The sequence below is a fragment of the Brienomyrus brachyistius genome, chromosome 10, assembly GCF_023856365.1.
Source record: "Brienomyrus brachyistius isolate T26 chromosome 10, BBRACH_0.4, whole genome shotgun sequence".
Taxonomy (NCBI): domain Eukaryota; kingdom Metazoa; phylum Chordata; class Actinopteri; order Osteoglossiformes; family Mormyridae; genus Brienomyrus; species Brienomyrus brachyistius.
Window position 1 is genome coordinate 28,328,869 of NC_064542.1, and position 25,405 is coordinate 28,354,273.

General features: G+C 48.4%; 1 protein-coding gene across 3 annotated transcripts in view; it reads right to left on the reverse strand.

The window, feature by feature from the left end:
* Positions 1-2,090: 2,090 nt before the first annotated feature.
* The window catches only part of htr4 (5-hydroxytryptamine receptor 4), a 69,009-nt gene continuing 45,694 nt past the window's right edge, over positions 2,091-25,405 (reverse strand). Inside the window, exons 6-8 of one of the 3 annotated variants that reach the window (XM_049029460.1) lie at positions 24,556-25,139; positions 14,801-14,884; positions 2,091-3,549 (exon numbers count right to left, since the gene is read on the reverse strand). In XM_049029460.1, the coding sequence (XP_048885417.1) occupies positions 14,821-14,884; positions 24,556-25,139 (648 nt within the window). In that variant the 3' untranslated portion in view covers positions 2,091-3,549; positions 14,801-14,820. Of the gene's footprint in view, positions 3,583-14,800; positions 14,885-24,555; positions 25,140-25,405 lie in introns of all 3 variants that reach the window. The other 2 variants (XM_049029461.1, XM_049029459.1) reach the window with 2 other exon arrangements.

Here is a 25,405-nt window from a genome sequence, read left to right on the forward strand (position 1 = left end):
TTTTACCAGATTCATTTAACTTGGCACAGCACAAAAAATACTGATTGGAAGGAGTGTGCGACGATGTGGCTTCTTCTGATCTGTTTTGGGATTTTTTTTTCAGAGAACAATTACTGCAAAAAAGTCAAGGAGAATAAGATAGCTCTGTGCAGCCACGGATTCAGCTCGCTGGAGTATATTGCATCGCATATTGTCGATATTTCTTATCATAATCCAGAAGGATGTTAAATGAACATAGTTGCTGGTTAAGATCTACTGATAAAACACAAGACTCATATTACTGCTTGGAATAAAAATATTTCAGTATGTACAGAGAAAATACCAACAATTCTTATATGGAGTACTTTGATTTTATACAGCATTAAAACAATTAAATGGCATATTGAAGGCTTTCAGTTCAAACGGACAGAAGTCAGTAAGGAAAGAAGTGATCGGAACATCTGGAAACCTTTGCATTTCTATGGTGTTCGCAGACAAAAGTGTGGCACTGTGTTGCCAGGGAAACACAAGCCTTTCTGCTGGCTTCTTTTGCCTCATCGGGCTGCGCTTATCACAGGAAGGAAAGTCCACGCTGTTTACAGAGGTCTACTGACAGGAGCGATCATGTGACCAGACCAATCTGAGCACTTCAGCTCGAATACCGGATGGGGGGGTGAGGCGTGGTGTCGTCTTGTCGGTCAAATCACAAATCAAATTGTAGGAAAAAAGTTCACAATTTGTACAGAGGAGTGTGGAATCCTCTGGCAAGTGCAATAAGTGAAGAGCCGCTAGAAAAGGCTTATCTGAATTGTGGGATTATGGTTTAAATGAAAGATCAACACAGACCAACAGATAAAAATAGAAAAATGGGATGGCTTCACAACATAAGATCAGGGCTTATGTTTAGGTATCAAACCAGGAATTGCAGTCGAGAATCACACAACACACCAAAAGCACCTACTTCCCAAAAGTCATTTTAATTATGAAATTAGACCCTTTGTCTAAAAATGCAGCTATGTTGGGACTAACAGCAACCTCTTATTTCCAGATCTCTGTCTCAGAAATGGAAACTATTCATTTTGCTTTAACTTAATAAGTCGGTTATTTGCATAACCTGCAAATATAAGTGGACTTATTATTAAGCAGTGAATTGTAATTAACCAGCTGGAGTTTATCCATAATTTTTAAATGGAAATGTTGGCAGGGGACGAGGACTTGAAAGCAGCCATGTCACACCAGCCTGTGTGATAAAGGAACGAGAAGATTAATGCTGAAGACCGCTGGCCCATACAGCAGATCTCAGCAAGCGGACATCATCTGCCCAGATTCCATGATTGTCCCTGAATTGTAGATTGATTTGACCCAAAATGATTAACTAATTATAATATTGACGCCAATTTCCCCACACAAATGTGTTCAGGAGAGGAATATAATGGGCCATCGATTATGCAAAAAAAAAATAAAAAATGAAGCCATGTGTAATTAAGTCTAATCACTGCTGAGAGAAACTGTGAAATTGCCTCAGAGTTGAAATTTGGTAACTATTTATGGTAAGCTGACAGTTAGCTCCCCGCGTTCGGGGGAAGTTCAAGCAGAGACTGCCGACAGACTGACAGCCCCGTGCTGCTCGCGTGCACGCAGTGAGCCAGGTCTGCCTGCAGGGGGCGCCCAGCGGGGCGCCTGCAGCTCTGCTGGCGTGTTCGCAGGTGGAACGGTCTCCCCAGAGAGGCGGCACACAGCCACTGATCATCCTCCATATGGCGCTGTGGGAAGGTGGGGGGGTGGCCGGGGGGGCTGCTATGTCAGACTCGGATTTGACTGACAGTAACACACATTGGGCCATTTCCAGAGAGTGCTCTTGTTTATTTGTTTGTCATTGTCTGGATGCTGCATGGAGTCCTTACTGGCACCATATTTCTGCCGCATTGATTATAAACAAAATCAGCCCTTTCACTCGGCTTTCTAACTGTCCTCCAAGCCGGCTGTCCCACAAGGCCACTGTCTCACTGGATTTCAGCATCACTTCAGTGTGAGATTTACCTTCCTTTGCTGCCAGCTGCTTTTTCGGAAAGAGATCCACAATATCGAGTACATCATCCCCCCCACCTCCCCCCCCCCCGCAGTTTCCATTGGCTCTATAGCTAATCTCTATCCGTCCTTCTGAATCTGAGCTCGTGTTTAAAGGGATCAAATGAAGTATTTCATAACTAAGGAGATGCGCTGAATCTTGGAAGAAGATGAGTTGGGCTGAGTTATGAGTTCAGTGAACAGCTCTTCCATAATATTGATTTTCTCTGGGCTTATATGAGATAAAAATGGTGGCATTTGCAGAGGGAGTTCAACCCGTAAGCCGTCATACTCTGCCGTAATAGCAGCTGGCTCTAGGTGATAATACCCGGCACCCACAGTGGGTGCTGTTTGAAGTGACAGTCACATGGGCTTCCCCTGTGGGTCACGTGACACGCGGAGGGATAACAGCTACCGCAGAGACCTGTGAGGCACCTAGCTGGGGAGTTCCGACTGAAGGAACAGCAGAGAGCATTAAGCTGCTGCAGGGCAAAGTGGGAGGATGTTCCCGTGGATGGGCAGCACCCAAATGCATGATGGGAAGGGCTCTTCCATTGTGCCGAGAGGGTCTGCAGAAGGAGGAGAATCAGCAGAGCCTCCTTTAAAAAGCCACACACACAGAAACATCATTTCACGGATATTAAAATACTGTAATACAGGAATGCGGGTCAGTATGGCATTATTTCCCTGAAACCTCCTGGAGATACATCCTGTCTGCTGAAATGGACCATGGCACATGGAATAAAAGGAACAAAACCAGGAAAAAGAAACAAAATAAGTCCCATAATTGTTCTGACACCGAGCTTCTTTGTAATATGAAATGCACCAGTACTTTTCTCCAGGAGCTGTTATCACATGTGACCTCCCACCTACCGGGCTATAGTCTGATCCCCCCCCCCCCTTCCCGGTTAGATCGATACACTCCTTCTTCACATATCTGAGGTTGAGTCATCTGAGATGCGAGGTGTCACACATCAGTCTGTCTGAGACAGCAGGAACTGAAATAGGCAAACCAATGGGCGTGGCTTCTGAGCGTCGCTCCAGACACGAGGGCCGCAGCAATGTCTCCCGGGGCCAGACGTGGCAGCCGTTCTGCCTTTGATCAGTTTGGCTCATTCGTGTCACGTGTCTTTTACTTGGTACTAGGTAGCGGTGGCTGGCTGGCTATGGGCAGAGGAAGTGACCCGTCCCCAGGTCTGCCCAGCTGGCCTCTCAGTCCAGCTTCCTTCATGAAGCAAATCTTTGTGCCTCACGAGCTGCCTGAGTCGCCTGAAAGTCGGCTTACAGGGGCGAGTAGCTTTGGCAACGTGACGCACCCTCCAGCTCAGATCTCCTCAGCGCTGGGCTGCCTCGTCCAGGGAGACATTTCTTTGGGGATGAGTGATGGTCCTGACCCGGTGTCCACTTCTCCAGGGTCAGAAGCAGGACTCCTGAGACTCTGTGTCATTCTGCACTGAAAGGCCCTCATGTTCTGGGTGGTTCCCATTGTGCAGGACAGAGTACCTGCAATCAGACACAGATAGGGAGGGGTCACACCTGCAAACATACAGAACAGAGACCCAGAATAAATTCTCCTTTCACCTACCCCACCTTGCTCTCCATGAGACACGCAGGCACATATACAGTTGAGAGCAAGTTTGGGGTCAGAGTACAGGGTCAGCCGGCATGCAGCTAGGGGGGTGTTAAAGGCATCTTCTAGTCCCAGGGACAAGCATGCAGGCTTAACCTGCTGAAGGACACACCACCCCCAATGTGCACCCAGAACACACTGCTCCAGAACACAGAGGAAGAACACACACCACCAGAACACAGATGAAGAACACGTACCTCCAGAACATGCACCTCCAGAACACAGACCTAGAACCCGCACCTCCAGAACACAGACCGAGAACTCGTACCTCCAGAACACAGACCGAGAACCTGTACCTCCAGAACACAGACTGAAAACACGCATCTCCAGAACACAAGCCAAGAACACGCACCTCCAGAACACAGACTGAAAACACGCATCTCTAGAACACAGGCCAAGAACATGCAACTCCAGAACACAGACCGAGAACACATACCTCCAGAACACAGACCGAGAACCTGTACCTCCAGAACACAGACCTAGAACACACACCTCCAGAACACAGACTGAAAACACGCATCTCCAGAACACAAGCCAAGAACACGCACCTCCAGAACACAGACTGAAAACACGCATCTCTAGAACACAGGCCAAGAACATGCAACTCCAGAACACAGACCGAGAACACATACCTCCAGAACACAGACCGAGAACCTGTACCTCCAGAACACAGACCTAGAACACACACCTCCAGAACACAGACTGAAAACACGCATCTCCAGAACACAAGCCAAGAACACGCACCTCCAGAACACAGACTGAAAACACGCATCTCTAGAACACAGGCCAAGAACATGCAACTCCAGAACACAGACCGAGAACACATACCTCCAGAACACAGACCTAGAACCTGCACCTCCAGAACATAGACCGAGAACTCGTACCTCCAGAACACAGACCGAGAACCTGTACCTCCAGAACACAGACTGAAAACACGCATCTCTAGAACACAGGCCAAGAACATGCAACTCCAGAACACAGACCGAAGACACGCATCTTTAGAACACAGACCTAGGACACTCACCTCCAGAACACAGACCTAGAACACGCACCTCCAGAACACAGACCTAAAACACTCACCTCCAGAACACAGACCTAGAACACTCACCACCAGAACACAGACCTAGAACACTCACCTCCAGAACACAGACCTAAAACACTTACCTCCAGAACATAGACCTAAAACACTCACCTCCAGAACACAGACCTAGAACACTCACCACCAGAACACAGACCTAGAACACGCACCTCCAGAACACAGACCTAAAACACTCTCCCTTTATCATGAACACTGAACTGTATCTCCAGCACAGACCTGGTTCTGCTTTCTCCCTCCACTTTCCTCCAGCCACCAAAGACTGAGGTGCTTCTCGGGGCTCCTGCCTGCTTCAGAAATTACATCAAAGCCCATAAAACATATAATTTCCGTTGATCTGCTGTCTACCTCTATAACATCTGTGCTTTCAATGGTACCTGGATGGGGGCCAAACAGCTCCGTGACACAGATTATAATACAGGCTGGGGGACCCATCCAGGCGCCTTCCGCAAGCAGCTCATTTCAACGGTAAAAGGCCCAGCACAGGCAGATGGTTTTCAAATGTTTTTCCCTGCAGAAATAAAATACCTGGCTATTATTCTTCCTAGGCACTGTTCTGCTTCAGTGGCGCCCCAGAAAATGGCCTGTTTTAGGCAGGAATTGTGCTTTATTTCATTTCTTGTTTCTTTAGGCTTCCTTTCCATCTTATAATCACCTAAGTTCAAATAAATAGTGTCAAAATGAGGCATTTGCAGATCAGAAGCTGCCCTCAGATATCTCAGACATCTCACCAGAGGTGCAAAGCCAGCATATAATTTGCTCTTTGATCGTTTTATCCATCTATACAGCCATGATATTCACCCAGGTAATTTAAGATATGTGCCCTTGTTCAAGGTGCAACTAAATTATAGCACAGAGATTAAATATAATTGGGCTTTTTGAGGACAGTGCATTGATTCTGGCAGATTGCTAACATCTTCCGTCCTTTCAAGAAGCTGAAAGAGGTCTCGGAGAAGCTCTGCTTAATGTTTCTTGGGGAGTTTCCTTACATGGACACTTAAGAAGAGATAAGCATGACTTAGAACACAGAAAGAGACTTACAGCCAGCAAAAGGCCCCTTGAAAATGAGACGAAGCAACAAGAAAGCTAAGCCGCCCGTTAAGAGTCCTGACACAAATATCTGAAACTCTATCTGTGAAGCCAAGCATTTTAAAAGCTTCAGACTGGACTGCATTTTCCAGCTACTGGGCTGATGAGGAAGAATTTAGCCAGTTATTATGCAGGCAGAGGATCGGGTGGCCGTCAGTTTCCACGTTGCCACACAGGGTCACTGACAGCCAGAGAGAGAAGACTGCCCCCTACAGGCCGAGGTTTCATGTCCATGAATCCGTAAGATTTACCTCTGTTTGGCAACACATGTTTAGTCTGCATTTAGTACACATGTTTTCTTTTCAGTCTGAGAGAAAGCTAAATACTGTTTTTGCTAGAAAACATTAAATGTCCACAGAGACGTTCATCCAGTTCTGCAAGCAGCAGACCAACATGTTCCGGGTCTTGCAGTTACTTTTCTGTAGGGTGGAAACATGGGCACCACAATTTCGGGACCCTGAAAACACTGGGTGCATCAGCATCTGCTGAACAGAGGTTCATGGGAACTCGCTACGGTAAAGTTCATTAAGAGAGCATGTGGAACGTGGTCTGCAGGCTTTAATTAGCCTGCACTGCAAAGCTGCTTTCTTCCAAGATTCTCACAAAGGGCAAATAAGAGATAAGGAACCAAATTAATCACATTTCATTGGACTCCGATGTGAGGAACCCGATGTGAACATAAAACACAGGGAGAATATGCAGCAGGGGATGAACATGCAACACAGGGAGAATATGCAGCAGGGGATGAACATGCAACACATGGAGAATATGCAGCAGGGGATGAACATGCAACACATGGAGAATATGCAGCAGGGGATGAACACGCAACACAGGGAGAATATGCAGCAGGGGATGAACATGCAACACAGGGAGAATATGCAGCAGGGGATGAACATGCAAGTCATACCCTCAGCCCTGTGATGCCACAGTGCTGAACTGTCAAATGACTGTCAAATTTACCTTAGAATAATGAAATACAAATTTAAAATACTTAAAAGACTCATTATATATATATTTATATATTTTTTTTTTGCAAATGATGAAATGGTAGCAGCTCTGATGTTTCTGATGTTGAATGTGATTAATTAAGAGACGAGCTGGAACTGCCCACCAGTTAGATTGCAGCTGTTTGGAGTTCATCCCTGTCTGATCCGACACCACATTCACCTGAGATAACAGCACATTATTAATAAGGCATTTAGAAGCAGAATGTGGGTAAAACACTGTTCAACCTTCCAATACATCACTATGAAAGGGAAGCAGAGCTCCCCGTGTGCTGGAAGAGCACTGGGGGCCCTCTGGAAGGTTCCGGCTGTCCAACCGCGAGCAGACCTGTTGATCCAGCCACGTACTAAAACCATTAAGACTGTTTACAAAAACAAGCAGAGCAAAGGAATTCCTGCCAGGAAATTGGCCTTGAAATTTACCCTGAGAAAAACACTAGGATCCGACATGGAGGGGGCAGAGGCGTGGAGTGGGGGGGTGATGGGGCACTGAGCCAAATTGGTGCCACATGGCAGTAAGTCTGAACAGTGTGGCTCTGGGACGGAGACCAGCTGTGTGTAATATACCCACTGTGAGGACCAAACTAAAGCTGCTGTGTGGACTATACCCACTGTGAGGAACAAACTAAACCTGCTGTGTGGACTATACCCACTGTGAGGACCAAACTAAACCTGCTGTGTGGACTATACCCACTGTGAGGACCAAACTAAACCTGCTGTGTGGACTATACCCACTGTGAGGACCAAACTAAACTTGCTGTGTGGAATATACCCACTGTGAGGACCAAACTAAACCTGCTGTGTGGGCTAAATTCACTGTATGGACTAAATACACCATTAGGTTTAAACCTGTCATAAAAACCAGACCTCTTTTGTTAATTTAATTATTTTCCAATAATTCATTGCTTTCCTGATCAAAAATTGTGAAAACATCTTTATTCCCTTAGGGCAGGGATGGGTAACCTGTTCCATGGGGGCTGGTATGGGTGCAGGTTTTTTGGATGGCATCTCAGTCAGCCAATCACGGATGGTCCCCAGGACTGGATAACCACTGTCTTATTATTGGCTGATTGAGAGGTCATCCCAAAAATGTACATCCACACCACCCTCCATGCAACAGGTTCCCCAGCCCTGTGTTAGTGCTACAGGGGGTCACTCAGGTCAACCTGTGGTCAGTATGTGCCATGCTCATGGACCCCTGCTATACATAGTTAGGCTTCATGCACATCCCATGCTGCCTCAACAAGATCGTCATGTGACCTCTCTGGCTGAAGCCGTGACCCAGCACCCCCTGGCCCCCAAAGCTCACTGTCTGCATGAACGCGAGTCCAAGGAGCCTAATTATCTCAAGGTATCAGTGACCCTCTTTGGTGGTTTGACCGCACAGGCATGACACAACCTTGTGGAGACACGAAACACATAACACAGCCAAACCCCGACCTAAGGGTCATCATCGAGGTGGACCCTCAGCAGAGCGGGGCAGCTCTTTGCCGGAAAAAAGCTGTAAAAATGGGGCATTTCACCAAAGATGCCACAGCGCTTCACGTTACAACAGCCAGCGAATTCGGCAGGGTCTCCCTTTATTCTGCTGCTGAACTGCCCTTGTATTCATTTCCAGCAAAAGTGTTGAAGTACAGAGATTTTAAACAAGCCCATCACAGCCACAATTAGGGCTTTTATGATGCTAAATAATATCTATGTCCTTCCTAATACCCTGCCTACCTCTACATCTTACCACAGTGACCCAAAATACTCTCCATCACAGGAAAAATATACAATTCATAATTCATACATTTTTCATGGATCGCCGGCTCACAAATTACTGTCATTGAAAAGTTCCACATCATTATGGGTCATGTGCACATTTCGGTTATGGGACAGAATCGCACGCGAGAACAGCAGTTCTGTCAGCACTTATCTGACGTTATTTTGTGAACGTCAGACCAAAAAGGCCCTGCCTGGCCCGACGGACTAAAGTGTGTCATTGTTCTATAAATGCACCAGTGCTTTCAGAAAACACATGTGTGCTGCCTGTGACATGGGAAAGCATTAATAACTGTCCGTCAGAACTGCAGAAGACACTGAAATCAATCCCTGAGACAAGCTCCGGAGCTCCTGAAGAGAGCTTCACGTGGAAGAAGAGGGTGAAAGAAGGACACATAGAGACAGCACCACATTGTCCTCTGTTTCACCGGCCGCTGGTGACCTGCCGCCTCCTTCAGCGTCTTTCACGCTTCTTAATAATTGCATCAAATCTCCTGAATCTGCAGCTTCATCAATGTGCCTGAGGGTTGCTGAGATGGTGAGGTCCCAACGCTGGTCCTTTGGGGTTCAGGCCACTCAGAATGAGCTGATAGTAATTTCTCAGTTTCCACGAGAGGAATAACCAGCCGGAAGGCGACGTCGCCCGACTCGAGCCTTTTCTGGATGGTTATCGATGGATCTTTGCTGTTGTACCACTAGGAAGACCCTAACATATGGGTTTGCTCAGCCCCTAAGCCCCGAACTCAGCTGTCAGGACTGGCAACGAGTCTCATTAACAGCCTATTTTTATCACTGCAAAGCTCCATCCATGGTCCTACCACGACTAAGAAAAGGACGGAGAGATACAGCAGAACAGCAGGTGGCGCTAGAGAGAGGAAGTCGCCTCAGTCCTGCCAACACCATTGGCGATTTCAGGCTGCTGTTGCTGAAGGCAGGTGTAATCTCAGAGGGGTCCTTCCCGGCAGGATGTGCAGGGGGCTTCTGGGTCGGCGTTTGGCTTCGCTGTGCCCACTGTAGGCCAGCTGCCCTAGAAGACTCAGCAATTAACCCGCAGGTGAAGCATCGCAGGGCAGCTTCAGAGAGCTGCGTTCATGCTTCACGTCTTCTGTGAATGACTGACAAACCTTCACTCCATATTATCAGTATAAGCTCATCCTACTCAGAGTTATTATACAGATCCAGTCAGTGTAGGTCGACAACAACGTGTCTTTGTTAGGCTGAGGGCTATTCCCCAGGAATTTTACACGCAGAAGGCCTCACATCCATCCCCAGGGACTTCTCTGATTTTTTTTCTTCCTTTAAATACTGTCTACAGGCTACAATAATTAAAAAAATCTATGTTTTGCACTACTTAATAAAATCTCTTAGATTTTTTATTTTTTTTTACCAGAAATAGGTATTGGAGGGAGTTGGAAGATATGCCAAGGATTTGTTGGGTCAAGCAATATCGCAGGTGGCGTGGGATGTCAATCTCAAACACATGGCCGAAGTTACAAGGGCTGGGCTCCATGGATGCCACGCAATGGAAGCAGGAATCCCATCATCACCTGCCCCATACATTCTGGGAGATACATCACTCAGGTTTCTTACGGTTTACACTCTTATGCTGTCATTGCACAATGCACTTAAACTTTATAACTGCATATTGCACATCTGTAAGTCTGTTTCAAATCATAAGTTCTATTTTATTTAATTATTTATTTTCATATCTCTTGTGACTGTATTCTTGCTTATTCCTTCTTAAATTATTCTGATGTTGCAGAGCGGTTCAGGATACATTTCACTGCATGTTGTCCCTGTATAGCTACGCGTGTGACAAATAAATGAATCTTGAATCTGAAGCAGAACGCTGAATGCACTGAATTTCACCAGGAATAACATGTATTCCCAATGGAAAAATAAAGATCAACTTTCTCTGTCACTTTCTTTGATCGGCAAAAACGTATTTCATTAGAGCTACATCACGCAACAAGCAAACCGCATGATTTAATGAAGATACTGTCATTTAAAATCTCAAAACTGACAGATGAGCCTGGCAAAAGATGATTAAGAGTGTGGAGTTCTTCCAGCACAGCCCCAAGCAATGTAAGGAAATGACCTAGACTACCCAGAATGCACCTGGAGGAAAGAGGCCACTTGTTACGTGTGCTGCGCCGTATTTATAAAGGCCCCGACAGAAGAAAACAAACAAGCCTGGATGCCCTGTTAGATGATCAAAGGCAGCGCACACCGTGGAGCGGAAACATCTGGAAAGGAGCTGCTTCAACGCCCGTGGTGCTGCTGCCCACCCCGATGGTACCTACAGAGGCTTTTGCTTATCCTTAGGCACTGCAAGGCTGTACAAAGGGCAGACATGCACTCAGAAGCTTCATAGATCTCCCCAGACCTACAAAAGAGCATCAAACCCAACAAGACTCTTCATGTTAAATCAATATAACACCTGAGCACCTGCTCTACTCACAGAAGGGACACATCCACAGCAGCTGAGGCTGTACAACCCCCCCCCCCCCCGCCCACAAAGACAAACTATAAAGAAGCACCTCAGTTTGTGGTAATAATAATTTGTTAAGGGCCCTTCTGTAACTAACCTGCTGCCGGAGAGCAGTGATGTGAGAGTGGCCCTTGTAAACATGTCTAATTTAGTTTCTGTTGTTATTTCCGATGGTCGGCAGCGGTGTGAATGTTAGCATTACGTTACAGCTTTACACTTTTCAAGTTCATGACATTCACCTTGAACTCGACTCCAAAGCATGAATAGGGCGAGAAGCACTGATGATACCGATCCACTGAGATCCCAGTCAGCCCACACTCAGAACTGAACAATGATCTCAGCAGTCACAATATGGCCCAGAGCAGGGCTGCCGGCTCTCACGCATCCGGCCTGACACTCAAGCTTTCAGACTCTCCCGTTCACGCAAGAAATCTTACGCCAAATCTATATTATTCCATTATAAACCTAAACTTAGCTACATGGAAAGCATTGGGGTGGTTTGCAAACCCTATACACTATTTATAAAGTAACAAAACTGTTACATACATGTAAAGGTGTGCACCCGCGTGTGCAGACTTGTCGCGAATTGAAAATCTCACTCCAGTCAGCTGACCAAAGTTGGCAACTCTGCCACAGATCGAACAGTCATTTTCCACAGAGCAAGACATGAGGAGACATCACTGCCCTAATTGTCCCCTGCCAGCTTGGCAACTTTCAGGGACGGCCGACTCCCTGGCCTCTGAGAAACATTCACCATGACGAGATCAGAATAACCGCAAAAAGGTGCTACAGGATTCTGATGCATCCGAAATGCAGAGAATTAACTTAAAATAGGCAGGGAAGAATGTAATTTAGTAACAGGCGGGTAGATGTGGGTGTATGTAGTTGGAGGGGGGGGGGATACTAGGAAATAAAATCCTGCAGGTGCCCCTGTTACAGAGTATCAATTCGATACTGAGTTAAATTCCACTAATTTTTATATTAAGATATTTAGTTAAGGTTTAATTCAGGATAAGCACCTTCCTAGTGTGGTCACCATTAATGGATGATCATTCTCTGTAGGAATACAGACAATAGCCTCTCCTGAGTGGCTGTTTGTGGACCTTCTTAAAAAGAGCAGATAAACGTTAACGTAACATAGCAGTGGTGGTGGGGAGGTCTGACCTTCAGTATCAGGTGGTTGGTAATCAGACTCATTTGGGATCAATGAAGCAGAAGAGAAATGGGGCATTTGTGGGCCTGAGAACCAAACTCGGTGACGCACTCGGGGGCGACCCGAACGCACGACTCCCGGCCGGGGTCAGTCAATCCTGGCTAATAATAGAGCTGGCATTCCGCGCTGGACTTTATGAGCCACCAAGTCCCTTTAAACAAACTTGTCAAGTTGCTTTATTGCATTTCCACTGCTGCATTTGTACCCTGTGGCCATGACAGACGAGTACAACTCAGAGGACCCTGCTTACTTCATGTTTACTAGTTATTTACATTTTATTTAGCTGATGCTTTTATCCAAGGCAATATACATTTTTGAAAAATCAGGGTTAGCCAGTCCCTCTACCAATTGGGAGTTAAGAGCCTTATTTAAGGGCCCAACAGTGTAAACACTCTGCTGACCCTGGGATTTGAACCGACTGATGTGATGCTGGGAATGAATGACTTGAGGGCAGGAGTTTTATTGAACTCGGCGGAACAAAGACTGGAAATAAATGAGGTCGGGAGGGATCAAAACGAGAGGACTGGGATGCTTCAACTTCAATGACTAGACTAACAAAGAGAGGACAAACAGGTACTTTTTTAAATAGACTAATAAGGGACAACAAGCATCAGGGCCCAGAAAGGGTGGAGACAGGAGGGTCAGGCGGACGTGGAGGACAGGATGTGGCGATGACTGCTTTCCGATCACAGACACAGCATCCTACCCCATCCATCCACATGTTTATTGAGGCAGACAATTTGTTTTCGGACAGAAAGGAATTTGCCCTTCCTAAGATTTAAACAAATGCCCATCCAGCTCCACGACCGCTATACTTCGCAGCGGCCCTGTTGCCACCGTGATGACCCTTTACGACCCGCGAAGACCGTCGTCCTGGAAACCCAGCTCGAGCTGGGAGCTGGGAGGCAGAGGCAGGCATCCGTGTGGAGGGTAGAACTTCAGCACGTACGGCAGTACCATTCAAAGAGCTATGACAACCATGATGCTTATAGCTCTGTAAATGGCGCTGCCATCTGTGCCACGGACGGTCCGGCGTGGAGTCGCTGGGGCCCGACTTTCCTTGGACTCATGTCCGGTGGAGCAATGGCTCATCCCATTTGTCACTGAGGGCTGACAGAGGTCTCTAGGAATGGGAAATTAGCCCTACAAGCAACCACCTGTCCCATCGAAGCAGAGAACCAATACAAAATGTCAAACCTTCACCTCATCGGCTCCATCCATCTTTCAATCTCTCCCACCACTGAAAATTCTAAATTGTCACCTCACCAAACCATTAAGGCATCATCACGAAAACCACCAATCCTTCCATCCTTCAACCCATCTGCCAACAACCCATCAAGGCATCAATTCCTCAACCGCTAAAACCACTTGTCGCCAATATAGGCAATTCATACATAGTCAAGACAACAGATGAAGTATTATGAATATTATTTTGAAGATTTGGTGCAGATACTTACAAGATAAAAACAAGATAATTCTTGTTTTCAATGTCAGAAAATATCAGACTAATGGTGAGATCAGGCAATACTGTCATCGATTACACTATAGATCATAATAAAAATTAATAATGCATAATGCAGTCCCTTTTAAGCAGCATTGCATGTGCAGGAGGTACCTAAAACCTTGGAGAAGCATGAAGATGTTTGCCATCCATTCCTCTTCTACTGTATTGTCAGTGTTGGGTATTTCAAGTCCAGAAGCTTGAAATCCAGACCAAGATTTTATTTCTACCAACCAGTTGAGCATAAACAGCCACAGTCACACAGTACTCAGCTGGTTGGTAGAAACAAAATCCTGGTCTGGATTTCAAGCTTTGGGACATGAAATGCCCAACAATGTGAATTGTTATCTTTTGTCATGCTGGACCTCACTGATGGCGTTGGGCGTCACCAACTTCATAACCCAACATGGGAAATGCTCCCTTCAGAAAGCACCACCGTAGACAGGTGGCTTATGACCTCAGTGGAAAAGTAAATATGGTAAGCAGGAGACAGACGAGAACCCAGCTTCAGCACCCAAGCTTCACGTCTGCTATGGTACTCAAAACAGTAATTCCAGGGATTCAATCCATGACAGCGCACATCGATGACAAAGGATACTTATATGTCAGGACAGGCTAAGGTCAGTCTGGACTCATTCACAGTCTGTCCCAAAATATTAAGCAGAGTCAAACACACTGACACTTTCACACTGAAGCAATACACAGGCTCACGCACAATCCTGGCCCAAGGGATAGGAGAACTAAGCAGCTGCTTATGCCCAAGCGGCCACCAGGGGGCCGCCATTAGATCAGCCAGTCCGGATGGGATGGAAGACAACACTAGCCAACTAAGTTAATCAAAATTTTGCTTCGGGCACTGAAAAGGGGTCGGTCGGCCTTGTGCCCTCAAACCCCCCAGGGCTCAAAGGGTGGGAATGGGGAGGACCCCAACCAAATGGAGGAGGCAGGAAAGGGGTCCGAACTCACTTGCAAGCCCCAAAGCAACACTAGACTGGAACCGGCCCGGTGTTGCAGAACCAGAGTAGGAGTTTGGAGACAGAGGAGCAGCCACTGGACCCAGGACCAAGGGAAGCAGGAGGAAGTAAGGATGGAGTAGCCAAAGAGGTCCAAAAGGGGGAAGGAAAGGGGGGGGGCAGGGACAACAAAGGAGAGGAGAGAAGAGAAGAAAGTTAATCCACTAATACACACACTGACTAATGCAAGACTCACTACATGTAGGCAGCTGATTTCAGGAGCAGGAGCTAAAAGCAGGAGAATATTCCAGAATGCATATTAATCACGGTTTGCACATTTCACTACATATATCTCAAAGCTGAGTTATTAATGCAATGAGTTACCCAGGCCATGCGGCCTCCACATGGATCACAGTGCAGGATGGCTGCAGGGGAGCACGCTGTCCATGCGTCAGGTGGCCAGATCCGCGCGTCACTCCGAAAGGGTGCTAAAGTTTCAGAGGCTAAAGGCGGCGCATGGGGCTGCGGCTGAACGCCGTGACGCACTCTGGCATTCTTACGGTCCCTTTGTCTGATCTTCTTTTGCGTAAAACCACACTTCTTTGTCTTTTTCCAGATGTCACGGCCAGTTCAGCAGAGGCTGATTCTGCAGCGGTTACTGGCACCCCCCACCCCCCCCCCCCCACCCCCAGCTGACTGATGGGTCTGTGGGAGCCACTGAGGCGTGATGCCCCAAGGCACCATGGGCAGACTGGCCCCCCCCATGTGATGGGACGCTGCACGACGTGTCTGCGAGTGTCTCTGACTGACTACTTTGCCAGACGAGTGGGGGGGGGGGGGGGGGGAGTGGGGGGGTGTAAACATGGCATCTGGAGCAGGTGCCAGCTCTGGGGAGGAAGGGTTAACCGGCACAATCTCTGCCCTATGTCTGAGAACAGGGTGTAGACAGGACGTGACACTCTTTTAATACCAATACATCCTATTACCCAACAGTGGATGGTGGGGGGGGGGGGGGGGCGTTCCACCCCAGCCTGCCCCCACGGACGGCTGCTGAGTCCCCCACCAGCTGTCCAGGCCAAATCCACAGTCTCGTCAACGAGATAAAGCGGGTATGATGCGAATTTACTGGGCTTTAATTAAGTACTAATGAATAAAATACCGAAATAAATAGGCAAATATATTCATGACTAAGCATGAAGATATAACATCGGACACAGGGCAGAGAATCTCATGATGCCCACTCGCCGTCCGCACTCAGCAGCACGCTGCTCCCCCCCCGGCACCGTACAGCGCGCCGCTGCCCCCCCGGCACCGTACAGCACGCTTCCTCATCGTATCTTATTGGTTGTTTGCTTATTTGTTCATTATCTATTGATATCTCTGGGGCCCGTCGTGCTGGGAGTTATTTATTTTTTTATGTGATTTGTTTTTAATGCCGTGCACATCCTTCTGTTTGAAAGAGGACTTATATAGATCATATAAAAATGAAGTCACCCACTGCGTATATATGTGCCATATTCAGTCTTTTGGCATCACATGAATGATGCAGGAGCATATATAGCTATTTAAGTCAGACTCAGAACCAGCTTTTACCCCAGAGCTGAGAGCTGATGCCAGACTGGACTCCAGGTGCTATCCCCCCCCTTCTACTGCACACTACACCTCCCCTCTACCCATTAACTCTGAAAGCTGCTGGACTGACTCACTTCTGCACTGCCACCACTGCGCTGTGCATCAATAGTGCAGTGCAGCCCTTCATATATACACCAAAAGTCACTGCCCAAACAAGTCAAACATATTTACAGTTACCGGGCAGAAGTCTCAGTTAAACAAGATGTTTAAAGCTATTTATATAGGTAGGAAGTGCATATTTGCTAAAAAAAAATGCTACATTAGGGCATATGTAAATGAAGAGTACCACAATAAAACCTAACACGAATTTATTCCACTCTCCAAAAAGTTGGACGACGAGAAGAACACTACTTCCATCCCCAAACCTCTCCCCAGGAGGACCTCAGCCATGCCAAGCAACTGAGAAATTTCACCACCATCTCAAGCAATTCACACAGTTAGTTAAATAGCTTGATTAGCCAAACGCTTCAGTGAACAGATACATTGATGTACTCCATGGCTGCTGCAAACACTGGAATGATTGTAGGAGACGTTTTATCTACGCCAGAACCCTGTGAGATACTCACTATCATACTTACATATCAACATGAAGATCATTCAAACAGCATAAGACGTTTGCAGCGTGTTATATATTCATATACTCTGATTGGTGAATCATATGTGTAAATATGTACATAGGAAAATTTCTATGTATGAAAGTTATTCATGTTCTGCAAGCTGCTAGTAAATTTCACTGTACTTGTATAACACACTTGCACAATGTCCAATAAAAATCCTGGATCCCTTTAGGTGAAGCGCAGATGCACAGACCCGTCAAACTGATAACGCGCGTTATCACACCCAAAACACGGCACTCCTTTATCTTTCGCTCTCTATACATTTTGGACAGCTTGATAGGACAGGAGTCCAGGAGTGTTAGGGCCCAGGAGATCCTGAGCACATCCTGCTTTCCCATTTATATGCCCTAAAGCAGTGTGTCCCAAACCCGACCCCCGGGGGCCCCCCAGACAGTCCACGTTTTTGCTCCCTCCCAGTTCACGGAGGGACTGGGTCAGGAAACGGTGGCCTTTACTAACCACATTCTCCACTTTCAGTTCAGAATGTCAGATTTCCCTTTTAAATTCAGTGCTGTTACATTCCTGCACCATCACGCGATTCGATGCAACTTAAACTCCGAGAACAGATGCGGCTCGATCCTTCAGCTCCAGTTTTTCGTGCCGCTACAGTGATCCTCGGGGAGCGAGCAGGGACACCACCCTAAAAATCCACCAGCGCGCCGGGCAGCTGACCCTGCAGCTGCTAGTTATCTCGGGCCCACATTTTAAGAGCCACTGGCCCTGACAGCTACAACGGACACCGTTTGCTGAATGCCATCGTGGCTGAAATGCTTTTTTAAATTAAAAGGTAAACAAGCAGAGGTCTTCTGTGGCACATCATACACACACACACACACACACACACACACACACGGCGAGTGCCTATACCTTCAGAGGATTTATTGTTAAGCGTCAGCGAAATGCCAGGCAGGCTTTGCTGAGTGCCCAATAAACCGTTTGTTATTCATTCCCGAGAAAGGAGGCCATTCGCAATTTCATCTCGGTCTAGTTCGCCTCACTGGTTATATAAGTGGTTCTTCCATTAAGATCCTGCTTTAGAGCGGGAGGGAAACCTGAAAAACTTTAAACATATATGTCTAAAAACATGCAGGCTTCGTGCCCGATACGGCCGACTCCACCAGGGTGTTTACTGAGAGCTTCATGGGGGTGAGACGGTAGCGGGGATGTGTGGGCGCGCACACACACACACACACACACACACACACACACACACGTCCTCACGCCCATAAAATATCCCATGTTTATTTTTTCCATTCCTTGCTGCGCCTCTTGCTCTGCCAGCAGCCCAGTTTCACACTGATGCTTTCCCACAATGCATTGTTGAATGCAGATGTCTCTGTAGCCCACTTCCTGCAAATATTTACCCGTCAGACAGACCTTGTTACCTGCGGCCCTTCCTGATTCTCCCCTCCTGTCACATGGCGAAGTGCCGGTGCTGTTTATTTGCTGGCTGGTGAAGGATTTTAATGATGGAAAGACAACAAAGTGGTCAGGACACATGTGCAGCATCAGATGGGGCATCCCGCAGACGGGTAAGGTTGGGCCGGGGGTGTCTGATTGGTACATGAACTGTAGCTCCGCACTGCACGTCTGTATCAGGTCAGCTTCAGCATGTATCACATGCTCCAGGAGAATCACCATTGTCATCCCACGTCGTCATAGCAGCCTTTGTTGCATCACAATTGTAGTACTGATCTTTTGGCAGAGACTCCCGATTGGTGAACCTGGAGACTATCTCAGAAAGCACGTTTGGCAGAGTGTCCATATGTTCTGCTGTGTACCTGTATATATTATCAGATTAAATATTTACATCACATAACCTTCGCACGCTATGCTGGCAGGGGCCATTTTCTATGATTTATGAGCCAAATTACCCCCGGACGGGACTGGGTGCTCGCTGACGGCTCTGTAGTTTTCCTCACTATTTGTTTGACTGAGGAGAACAGGCCACATTCCAGAAGATTCCCTTCGCCGTGGAAGCAGGGAAGGAAGATGCCCTTGAGTTCTCACACCTCTGCTTTTCATCTGCGTGTCCCCAACCCGCTTGCTCCACAGATTAGAGTGCATCATGCAATGTCTACCTGCGCATGGACCAGCGTAGGACCCTCTCAGCAGAGCTCTCAAGAGACGAAACTGAAGTTCTTCACAAACCCTGTAACCACGGGTGACTCACAGATGCCCAAGAAAAGTCCAACTGGTAACGCTTTACTCATTTTTTTTGCAGACACTTTTATCCAAAACTATGTAAATATTTTTGGATAAAGCATGTCAGCCAATCCCTGGGGAAACTGGGGTTAAAAGCCGTTGCCCAAAGGTGAAGTTACCCTGCTGAACTTGGGATTTGAACCGGTCCCCTTCTGATCACAAGCACTGAACCATACACCGTTCCCACAGATACTCGTGTGTTGGGAATGTAAAAATCCACCGTGAACAGTCCTCTTAAACACATCACCCCCTTCTGATGCGATGGCTGCTTTCCTGGGGGGCTCTCAGGCTGCCGTTTAAGCCTCGCTGGAGCATCGTGGTGGGAGGCGTCCGAGCCTGTCAAAGAACGTTAAACTGACCCCAGGGGGGCGTAGGGACCCTGTAAAAACACATCAGTAAGACACTCCATCTGCAAGGGCGATTAAAGAGCAAAATGCATTTTAAAGAAGAGGATCTCCTGCCAGGCAGCATGACGATGATACCCAGAGTCTTGGACAGAGAGAAGAAAGCAGAATTTGGGAGATGTGGGACTCCATGTTTGGGCAAAATCAACACTTCAAGTAAAAATGCTGATAAGTGCCACTGAGAGCTCGGTGGAGGAGCCCAGCAAACACGACCAACACAAACAATCCTTCCTGCAGATGGAGACATTAGCTAAGACCTGTGACTGGCCAATCACGCGTTGCTGGCCCTGTTGCCGGGAGATGCTTCCAGGGTCATGTGACCTGGGGCACTCCAGCAGGTAACAAGTTGCTTTGAGCGACCAAATGAAACGTCAGTGTCCCGGCTAGCCTTGGGGAGCTCAGGCGACTCTGGGATCTCCATTGATCGTTTGCAAATGGGTTTCACAATCTCCGAGTTTTGGCTCACGCGCGAGCGCAGCCGGGCGCTGTCCAAGCAGAAGGTCAAGTGGCACTTCAGAATCGAGATACGCAATCCGGCGCGATGCAGCGGCGGAGCGAAAGCGACTCGCACGTATTAACAAATGAGAGCAGCTCTGCTGGAGGAGCCCTTCCTGAGAGCAATCTGCAGAAGCGGCAAGGAGCCCGGCTGCCTCTCGGCCTTGTCACCAGGGGGCAGGCGGAGCGGAGCGTGGGAGGAGTCACCTTCATCTGTACAGAATAAGCCCATCACGTCTAAATATAAACCACAAAAAAATGAATGAATGACACTGACAAGAACAATGAGCTGCATGTATAAACGGACCTCGAGAGCCTGAGCTGTGTGCACGTCGCACGTGGACGTTACACGTGATGGCTGACCTCCCCGAGCCGGAGACGGCAAACCCCCCCCCCCCCCCCAGCTCCCCGGCCCCTCTGCATGTTTATGGAGGGTTTTCATGGAGGGACAGGGAGCATCCTGTCAGCTCTACTGCAAATAAATATACCTAAATGGGCCAGAATTCATCTGCATGTTTGGCTAAAGGAATGTGGCAGATGCTAAATATAAACCTCGCTGTGTTGCTATATTCAGCTGAACGCTGTTTTCTGAGGAGCAGTGAGGGTGAATCTGAAGAGCCCCACCCAGAGCAACCCCCCCCCCCCATATCAGGAGTTTGTGGCTCCATCAGGGTTATGCAAATAGAAGTGGATGGAAAAGTGCCCAAAGGGGAGGCCGAACCTAAAACAGGGGGTAGGTAAGGGAGGGGGGGGTTGCAGCCCTGGGGTCCAGAGCTACGCCACTCCCGCCCTCCTCTAACGTGGCTGGCTGTTGGCTAAAGGGCAGCAGAGCGTTCTAGGGCTGTCTGGGGGGGTCACGTCAGACCCACGCGATCCTGCAAAAGGAGACACGAGTGGCCCCGCCCACGCGCAGACCACTCACGACTGCAGGGGAGCACCAGGGTTCATCCGCTGCTATTTTCTTCACCACCTGCTGCTTTGGCGGGGATAGATTATTACTGCCTGACCTCCATCTTAACCCCAAGACCCATGCCAAGCGACCTGCTCATAGCAGAAGCCCGTCGTCCATTCTACATTGAAGCTCTTTGAGGGACAGGCGGTCCCTGGACTTTTAACCACTGGCTCTGCTCCTCCGTGCGGTAACCCATCACGCAGATGTTATGGGGGGTGAGTCGCTAACTAATAAGGAAGTAGTAGGAGTTGAGGGGGCTGAGACACAGCCCTCCCTCGCCTGCCCACCAGGTGGCAGCAACAGTGCTACTGGTCCCTGCCCCCATACACAACGCCTGTGTTAAACGGCCTCATTAGCAGCACTCAGGGTAGCTCTGGCTAAGGGGTCGTTTGGGGGACGTCATGGATCACCACTTCCTGTGCTGAATGGGCGGTTGGGCATTCTGAGTCCGGCTCACGGCCTCACTAGAATTTCCAATGGTTCTTCAAAACTTCACTATCAGCATCTGGATCCAGACCCTGCCATAGACCCAGGACATTGAGCTAATTATACTGCTAAAGTGATTACTGCAGAAATAACATTTACATTTTGTCTAGCAAATGCTTTTTTACCAAAATGACGCACAATTAAGACAGCAGGGACAGACGGTTAATGGAGTACCTGACAGTTAAGGGCCCTGCTCAGGGGCCCAACAGTGACATCAATCTGCCCGAAGGAACCAGTGACCATCTGATCCATAGTACAGTATCCGTATACAAAGCAGAACTGTGATTGGTTGGAAGGGATCTGTGGCCACGCCCTCCACCTCGCATGCCTAAAATCTCACTGTGGGGATCCAGCATCGTAATTCTTCATGGAGCAAATTATGTGAGAAGTGGCTGAAGTCTTTCAGGGACGGATGAGTCAGCCGCAGTGGATGGTGATACAGGCCGAGCCTGGAGCCGGGGTCCGCGGGTGGGCGGCCGTGCTGGCGGCGTGGGCCCAGGGTAATTAACGCCGCATCTTTACACGTGCGGTTAGTGCCAAGCACAGATATACCCTGATGACTGTTTACAGAGTAATGAGCTTGTGACGTTTTACCGGATGCCATTTCCTGATAGGGTTACTTACACTTTGCCAGTGTGGATCTGGCTAATATCAGAACGTTTCTGCTCACGTTGTTTCATTCAGTTGAGGTTGGGCAACATGCTGCTAAGGGAGGAAAGAACTCAAATTCAGATGTTTCTGCGAGCTTTTGTTTCAGTGTCAGTCCTCTGAGTTACATTCACATTGTTTTGTACTGTAATATAATTTGCTTGATATGATCATTTCGCTATGTTGTAATTTCGTTAATTAGTTTGGCATGAGAAGGTAGGCAGAGGCACTGACTGAGAGATAAAAGGGAAAAATACGATGAGACAATTTTGCGACGTGTTTCTCGGGGGATGTGCATCCCCCTGGGTTAGGGTTAGGGTCCGTCTGGAGATATCACCAGGTAACTTTGGGTTTGGTTTGTCCAGGTATCTTTGGTAGAACCTATATTGGTGTCTATGGACCATGTGCACGACCCAGCCCCTGTTCGTTTCCTGTGATGGATGAGTGTTCTGCCTTCTCAGTGCTGGGGGGGTCAGTGCTGGCCCTCCCAGTGCACTCAAGGCATCCATCCTGCTTGCAAATGCTCTGACACATGCACCCCCAGCATCCCTCTACCCCCAACCGGCTTCCCTCTCTGCCAGCAGCTGATTAGACAAGAAGACAGAAAGTGAGTTTAATGAATATTTAACTGCAGGTTTAAATAAAGCCGGCCAGAGACCCAGGGTTCAGTGTTTTGCCCCGACTTGGTTACACTGCAGGAAGGCACCTTAAAAAGAACCCAGCAGGAAAGGAGGCAGGGCTAATGGGCCACAATGGGCACATACCTAACAATGGGGGGAAGCTGAACCTGTTATAGATCAACAATGGGCATGTACCAACTAGCGGGGGGAAGCTGTCCCTGTTATAGGGCCACTGTGGGTACATACCAAACAATGGGGTGAAGCTTAACCTGCTATAGATCAACAATGGGCATGTACCAACTAGCGGGGGGAAGCTGTCCCTGTTATAGGGCCACTGTGGGTACATACCAGCCAGCGGGGGGAAGCTGTCTATGTTATTGGGCCACTATGGGTACATACCAAACAATGGGGGGGAAGCTGTACCCGTTATAGGGCGACTATGGGTATGTACTTGGTATTTGGTTTTCAAATAGCCGGTGAAGCTTGATAATAACACTCTTCCTTCGTCGGATCACACTGCCACCATAGGCTCTTTCTAAGAAACCCCCCCCACTGGAAGCTGAAGTTGGAGAGGTCCACAGACATCCTGGACCCGGTGGTGTCCTTTGAGCACCCACCTCTAGGAGGAGAGGCACAGAACGAGAGAGAAGAGAAGGAGGGGAGGAAGGATTCCTCAGCCAGGGAGCAAAATGTCCCCAAGCAGCCTCTAACCCAAATAGCTCCATTGAAACCATGAAACACATGAACCAAAGCAAAATGCAGACAAGGTAAAATGGGAGGGGACATCCAGGGTGGTAGGTAAATAAGCGCGTCAGTCATATCTGTAGATAGTATTAAATCACACGACCCCCGGAGGCCTCTGGAGATGCCAGCTTTCATTCCGGGCTGCGCCTCCGCTTCTGACATGATGTGCTGGTCGTGGGAGCGCAGTGAAATGTCACGTAAACCCGAGCGCACGCCCGGTGCGTCTCACTAACGAAGTGGGGCAGTAACGAGTCCCTGTAATAGACGAGCAACTTGTGACATTTCACGGTCAGTAAACGAGATGAAAAACTTTGGACGTAAGAGTTGCTGACTGCAGACATTTAGCCGAACTGGGGAAGCAGGGAATAATAACAGGATCTGTCTCCGTACCCGGACACGCCACACGCCCACGAGGCAGCCAGTCTCTCTCATCTATATAGAAACCTTCTCCCCTTCATTTCAGACCTTTTTGGTGATTGGGTGGGTGCAGCCCACATGTGACCGGCAACCGCCAATCGGGGGACACCTCAGGGCTCGACCGCACCTGATAGCCGTGGACATCAAGGGTGCATCTATGCTCCATTTGTTCTACCAGCATCTGAAGAGATGTTCAGCTTAAGCTTCTTTGAACACTCCGAGCTGGTCAGCAGGTTTCAGTCTGAAGTCCTGGAGGAGGACACTCCTCTGAATATGATTCAGGGTGATGTTTTCTACCAGTGGGGCAGATGACCCTCAAAGCTTAGGTTGTAATCTATTGTAGGTTTTTGTATGACAGATCATGGGAGGAACTGGCTTTTATCTGTTTTGGTGGGACACTTCCAAGACGCCTAGTGGTACTGCTTAGGATCATATAATATATGTATGGTTCTGGTCTTTTGCTTCATACCCAAATTCCCATGCCTCTACAAAAATCAATCAAACTCAAACAGACATCAGCTACGGCATTGGAGAGGAGGGACACTTACTTGAGCACATGCGTGGAACCGTTGATCTGGGTGGTGGCGCAGGGGGCCCCGGGCCCCATGATGGAGGGCCGGCGGTAGCGTCTGTGGCCACAGCAGAGGATGATGAGGAAGGCACGGCGGAAGGATTTGTTGAGGAAGGCGTAGAGGATGGGGTTGAGCATGGAGTTGATGTAGCCCAACCACAGGCAGGCGGCCCACAGCTTGTCCGGCACGGTGTAGTGGATGAAGGGATCCACCACGTTGGTGATGAAGAAGGGCGCCCAACAGAGGCAGAAGCAGCCCATGATGATGCACAGCGTCTTGGCCGCCTTGGTCTCCGTGCGCATTCGGTGGTCCCGCCGGGCGTCGGCGCTGTCTGAGGACGAGGAAGCGCCCGCCGCCATGCCGGCACCCCCCGCCCGCTGCAACATGTTGATCTGGCGCGCATGCTCCCGCGCCGTCACGTAGATGCGCTGGTAGGCCAGCACCATGAGGCCCAGAGGGATGTAGAAGGCCACCACAGAGCAGGTGAGCGCGTAGGGCTTGTTGACCATGAAGACGCACGCGGTCGTGTTGCTGTCGCCGCTGGACTTCCGCTGCTCTATCTGCAGGGTGGGGGAGGGGAAGCGGGACAAATACATGGGTGTCAGAGGAGGGTAAGGCAGCGTTTGTCATAGTTAGTATCCTCTGTCTGAAAGCCCTGCAGCCTCCACAGACCCATAATGTCATTTTCTCTTTTGGTATTAAAATCATCAGAGAGCCTTTCCCCCCAAATGGCATTTTACTAAATTATACGCTGATAGTTGCCTTCATTTTTTCCTCCCTCATTTGATTACGTTTGCCCAGGGTCTGCGCTCTAAAAAACAACCCC